At 41.4% G+C, this 6401-nt stretch overlaps 1 protein-coding gene across 2 annotated transcripts in view; it reads right to left on the bottom strand.

Moving 5' to 3' along the window:
• Nucleotides 1–807: 807 nt before the first annotated feature.
• LOC129843086 (piggyBac transposable element-derived protein 4-like) overlaps nt 808–6401 on the bottom strand; it is a 7924-nt gene continuing 2330 nt past the window's right edge. The window contains exons 2-3 of one of the 2 annotated variants that reach the window (XM_055911843.1): nt 5152–5266; nt 808–3083 (exon numbers count right to left, since the gene is read on the bottom strand). In XM_055911843.1, coding sequence (XP_055767818.1) covers nt 1310–3083; nt 5152–5266 — 1889 coding nt within the window. In that variant the 3' untranslated portion in view covers nt 808–1309. Of the gene's footprint in view, nt 3090–5151; nt 5267–6401 lie in introns of both variants that reach the window. The other variant, XM_055911842.1, reaches the window with a different exon arrangement.

Raw genomic sequence — 6401 nt, 5'->3', positions numbered from 1 at the left:
AGTGAAAACAGGTTTGAATTTTTTTGCAATTTTTGTGGTGTTGTGAACAATTATAAATGTACACTGACACATCGCTACCCACCATTAACAGGGTCGCGACCCATACTTTAAGAAAGGCGGTTGTAGGGTCATACCCAAGACTCGAAGCTGTAATCGCTGCCTAGGGTGCTTCAACAAAGTACTGAGGAAAAGGGTCTGAATACTTATGTAAATGTGATATTTCCAATTTTAATTTTTAGTGTTAACCTGTTTTTACTTCGTCATTATTGGGTATTGTGTAGATTGATAATTTAAAAAAAATCTTTGAATAATTTTTTTTTAGAATAAGGCTGTCACATAACAAAATGTGGAAAAAGTCAAGGGGCCTGAAAATATTTCCGAAGGCATTGTATTTGCACCCTCTGAACTAATCCTAAAAAAAAAGACTAAAATCCTCCAGAGGCCAAATGGAGCTCCGTACTGCACCGCCAAGCGCCTCCCAAATGGTGTAACAATGCGGACAGCTCTGTATAGCTTCTCATTGACATGATTGGTCAATGCGGCAACTTCAGGAGAGTAATGGCACAATCTGCGAAAGCCAGCAGGAGAGGGAGGAGAATGGTTGGGTCAGGTTAAAACCTCTTCTGGATAGGACCCTTCATCTCAATTTACACCTAAAATTACCCAAATCTAACTGCCTGTAGCTCAGGACCTGAAGCAAGGATATGCATATTCTATACTATTTGAAAGGGAACACTTAAGTTTGTGGAGATGTGAAATTAATGTAGGAGAATATAACACAGCTGGTAAAAGATAAAAACAAAAAAACATGTTTTCAATTTTTATTTGATAATCTTTGAAATGCAAAAGAAAGGACATACATTGATATAGGACGCTGGGGGTCATTTATATGTTGTCCACAACAGGGCAACAGTACATGTGCAAAGTCAGACTGATAACTTCAAGAATGAGCGAGTTACATGACATTTAGTATGAAGTCACCCAGGTGTCCCACACCAGTTGCCCAAATGGCCAAATTGATTTTTTTCAAGAAAATAACTACATAGAAAATACAAAAATGCTTAGTCTCCACACTCCCAGGAATGTCATAAATGATGGATCATTAGCTTCCCTACATAAAAGGTACTAACGGGAAATGTGACAAGAATGCTGATCCAATATCTCCAAACACAGAAGTGAAACATTTAAGGGCCAAGTTAGCAGCCCACAGGGATCCAATGTCACTGTTGAACAACACCACAAACCACACAAAGTAAAAAATAAAATAAAACAACTTTAGAATGACAGTATTTGGAAGATCCTCAGTCCTCTACACAATATTATGCTGCTGATGCCAAGTCCCAAAGCAGTCTCTTTCTGCTGTAAAGCAGAGGCAAACCGAACAAGTCGTGCAGGTGATGGAGGACTTCATGCGACAAAGAACACAACGACGCCTCCATGCTGTGGCCTTTTTGCCCCGAGGCACATTCATGCCTGCAGTTATGAATTTGGGCATGTGAACACCACTGGTGGCAGGAGCAGAAGGGACAGAGGTAGAGGGGGCAGAAGGTGCTGCAGTGGACTTTGTGTCGTAGCCAGCAAGCTCCTGGATGAGCAGCTTTCTGAAGGCTAGCTGTGTCATGGAGGTCTGTCCAGAGCTCTTAGCCATTTCCTTCTGGAGGACGAATGCATTCACCACAGCAATGTCGATGAAATGATAAAACAATGTTCTGTACCATTTCGTTGTCTTGTGGAGAACATTGTAGTAGCCTATCAGAGCGTCTGACAGGTCCACACCTCCCATGCTCTTGTTGTAATCCTTCACAGCAGCAGGAATGGGAACATTTTTAGTGGTCTGTTCCCAATTAGCGTCCTTCACACGCCTGACGACGTGATCGCCACTGTACGATTTGTGGATACTGGAGCACATGACCACCTCTCTGGTATCCATCCACTTTACAAAGAGCAGGTCATCTTTACGAATCCATCGCATGGTACCCCTATCAGCCCGCTTAGGCATGTCGTTGACTTTTGTTTTGGGAAAACCCACTCTGTTGGGATGAATGGTGCCACAAGCCCACACATTCAGCTTCCTCAGGTCTGTGAACAGGGTAGGGCTTGTGTAGAAGTTGTCCACAAACAGTTTGTAGCCCGTCCCCAGCAGTTGAAAATCGAATAATTCCATAACGGAATCATAACTAAGTCCCTTACCGGTGGCTGAGATGGATTTCCCCTCGTAAACAAAAAAATTCCAAGTGTAGGCACACACAGAATCGTCCAAAACAAACAGTTTGTACCCCCCTTTTGTTGGCTTGTTACTCATATATTGTTTGAGGCCAATTCCAGCCTTTGAGGCTACCATCCTCTCATCTATGGACAGGTTCTGGTTGGGTTGAAAATGGGTCTTGCAAGCCTCAACCATGCTGGGGTAGAGAGGTTTGATTTTGCAGAGCCTATCAAAGCTTGCTGTGCCTCTCTTCTTGTCATTGTCGTCGTCAACTTGTGGGTCACTGATATGAAGCGCCTGCGAGATAGTCAGAAACCTTTTAGAAGACATGACAGTGGAGGGGAAAGGCAGTTGGTAGAGTGTTGACGTTCTCCAGTAGTCCTTGAGGTTTTCACACTTCACAAACCCCATGTAAATAACCAGTGAGATGTAACAGTACAGGTCTTGGACGGAAATGGGGTTCCATGCCTCTTTCTTGCCTGCTTGTGTCTTAGCCCCATACTTGTTGGTGTTAGACACCAGCGAATCAAGAACTGACAAGGAGAAAAACATCTGGAAAAGATGAAGGGGGCTGTACTTTACAGTCTTGTCCAGCTGAGGTCCTGGCTGCCTTTTCGGTCTAAATGTTGGTGGAAGTGGCTCCACATCATCTTCTAGCACAGTGTGCCAACGGTCCTCTGCCTCGGTGGTAGTTGCCGCTGGTTCACTGGCCCTCCTCCGCTTCTGGGCTGACCTCTTCACACCTCTAGATGGCCGGGCGGGGGAAGGTGTGGAGCAGGAGACAGCAGGGGTCCGGCTGGATGAACCAGCTTCAGCGTCTGAATTAGTGGGGGATGGACACCTTGACATTGTGGGTTCCCATTGTTCATCCGAGTCCCTGGCACTGTGTAAGAAAAAACAAGCAGTAAGAATACTTCTACAGATGAGCCCTGTATCGACACGTAAAATAAACAGATGTCTATTATATAGAGTAGAGGGAACATAATCACGACGGTGAAGTGTGTGTTTATCAATGGTGAATAAGGCTGGTCAGGGGAGAACGGCTCATAGTGGTGGCCGGGGTGGGGTGAGTGGAATGGTATCAAGCAACATGGTCTGTTTGGTGCTGTTCCATTCTACTCCATTCCGGCCATTGTTGTGGGCCGCCCTCCCCTCAACAGCCTCCAATGGCTATTTATATAACAATGGAATGGAGTGAATGGAACAGCACCAAACAGACCATGTTGCTTGATGATGTGGAATCTTGGGGCGATAAGGTAACCTAGTGGTTAGAGTGTTGGGCCACTAACCCAAATGTTGGTGGATCGAGTCCCAGAGCTGACAAGGTAAAAATATGTCATTCTGCCCCTGAACAAGGCAGTTAACTTCTCTTGGGTAGGGGGCAGCATTCAGAATTTTGGATAAAAAGCATGCCCAAATTAAACTGCATGCTACTCATCCCCAGAAGATAATATATGATTGTGATATATTTGGATAGAAAACACTGAATTTTCTAAAACTGTTTGAAACATGTCTGAGTATAACAGAACTTATTTAGCAGGCGAAACCCTGAGGACAAAGCATTCAGATTTTCTTTTTGAGGTCACTCTCTTTTCAATGAATTTTCATTGGGAAACCAGATTTCTAAGGGACATTCTTGCAGTTCCTACCGCTTCCACTGGAAGTCTTTAGAAATTGGTTGAGGTTATTCCTTAGTGTAATGAAGTACGGCCATCTTGAAGGAGGGTCACTCGAAGTGTTCTGTTTGTTAGAAGCGCGTGACCAGAAAGCTAGCTAAAGTTGGTTTTAATCCTGTATTTAACACAGATCATCCCGTCTTCAATTTTATCGATTATTTACGTAAAAAAATACCAAAAGATGTATTACAAAGGTAGTTTGACATTTTTTGCCAAAGTTTACAGGTAACCTTAGATATTTTGTAGTCACATTTCACAAATTGGAACCGGTGTTTTTCTGGATCAAATGCGCCAAATGAATGGACATTTTGTGAAATGAAGAAAAAAAAAAAAGGACAATTTGTGATGTTTATGGGACATATTGGAGTGCCAACAACAGAAGCTCGTCAAAGTTAAAGCATGAATTACATTTTTATTTATGCATCTTGTGTCGCGCCTGCAGGGTTGAAATATGCTTCTCTCTCTTTGTTTACTATGGTGCTATCCTCAGATAATAGCATTGTTTGCTTTCACCAAAAAGCCTATTTGAATTCTGACATGTTGGCTGGATTCACAACCAGTGTAGCTTTAATTTGGTCTCTTTCATGTGTGATTTAATGAAAGTTAGATTTTTATAGTAATTCATTTGAATTTGGCGCCCTGCATTTTCTCTGGCTTTTGGCCAAGTGAGACAGTAGCGTCCCGCCTAAACTCAGATTTTTGGATATAAATATGAACTTTACCGAACAAAACATGCATGTATTGTGTAACATGAAGTCCTATGAGTGTCATCTGATGAAGATCATCAAAGGTTAGTGATTCATTTTACCTCTATTTCTGCTCTTTGTTACTCCTCTCTTTGGCTGGAAAAATGGCTGTATTTTTCTGTGACTTGGCTCTAACCTAACATAATCGTTTTGTGTGCTTTCGTCGTAAAAGCTTTTTGAAATCGGACACTTTGGCTGGATTTACAACAGGTGTATCTTTAAAATGGTGTGAAATACTTGTCTGTTTGAGGAATTTAAATTATGGGATTTCTGTTTTGAATTTGGCACCTGGCAGTTTCACAGGCTGTTGACGAGGTGGGACGCTATCGTCCCACATACCCTAGTGAGGTTAACAAGAAATTTGTGGAGTGGTTGAAAAACGAGTTATACTGACTCCAACCTAAGTTTATGTAAACTTTGACTGTGTGTATAAATATATATAAATAAATAAAAAAGATCAAATGAATATGCGACCATTTAAACAACTGCATTAGCATGAGAAGCAAAAACCTATTTTACTTACTGGTCTAAAAGTGGATCTTTTCCTTCCAAAAACATTTCTTCCGCGCTGGAATCATAACTGTGGTCACTCACAGAGTCCTCATCCATTCCTTCTGTGTCACTCTCATGGTCAATTTCTGCAATAATATCATCAAAATGTTTATACTTGGACTGAGATTTAGCTTTTCCACTCTTAGTAGCCATGTTTAACTTGTTCAGATTTGAGAAGTTTGTAGAAGAGAAGGAACTGCTGTGAAACGTAAACTACAGTGCGTCCTGTTTCCTTTCACCAGAGAATGAACTCTGTTGTGCACAGCTCTAGCATGATGGCTGTTTGTCCTACAAACGGCATTCACATACTGCTGGAAAGCCCAGCTCATTGGCTATCTAGCTAGGTTTCAAAACGATAGGTGGTCATTGGACCAAGACCCTTCATGGGCTAATTCAGGTGTTGTATAGCCAATACATCATGTAGAATGATGAAACAAGTTTGGTTGCCTTCTAGAGTGTCTGAAGATTGCACAGGAACCGAACTTGACCATGTTAAACAATGTTAGATTTCTAACAAAATTAGATTTCATAAAATTGTTTTGTTGCAAGTTCAGTCGGAATTCATGCAGAATGCTGTTTACAACATGGATGGTGTGAGGATATACAATACCATTCAAGAGTTCGGGGTCACTTAGAAATGTCCTTGTTTTTGAAAGAAAAGCTATTTCTTTGTTCATTTAAAAGAACATCAAATTGATCATATACACAGTGTAGACATTGGTAATGTTGTAAATTAGTATTGTAGCTGGAAATGGCTGATTATCTACATAGGCGTACAGAGGCCCATTATCAGCAACCATCACTCCTGTGTTCCAATGGCACGTTGTGTTACCTTATCCAAGTTTATCATTTTAAAAGGCTAATTGATCCATTTTGAGACTGTAATCAAACCCACAAATGCTGATGCTCCAGACACTCAACTGGTCTAAAGAAGGCCAGTTTTATTGCTTCTTTAAATCAGCATAACAGTTTTCAGCTGTGCTAACATAATTGCAAAAGGGTTTTCTAATGATCAATTAGCCTTTTAAAATTATAAACTTGTATTAGGTAACACAAAGTGCCATTGGAACACAGGAGTGATGGTTGCTGATAATGGGCCTCTGTTTTATGGAATATCTACATGGGCGTACAATCTGCCATCTCCAGCTACAACAGTCATTTACAACATTAACAATGTTTACACTGTATTTCTGATCAATTTGATGTTATCCTGTCTAGGAT

This window comes from Salvelinus fontinalis, unplaced genomic scaffold (genome assembly GCF_029448725.1).
Source record: "Salvelinus fontinalis isolate EN_2023a unplaced genomic scaffold, ASM2944872v1 scaffold_0097, whole genome shotgun sequence".
In the NCBI taxonomy this organism is placed as follows: domain Eukaryota; kingdom Metazoa; phylum Chordata; class Actinopteri; order Salmoniformes; family Salmonidae; genus Salvelinus; species Salvelinus fontinalis.
This window is presented reverse-complemented; position numbering and strand designations above follow the sequence as displayed.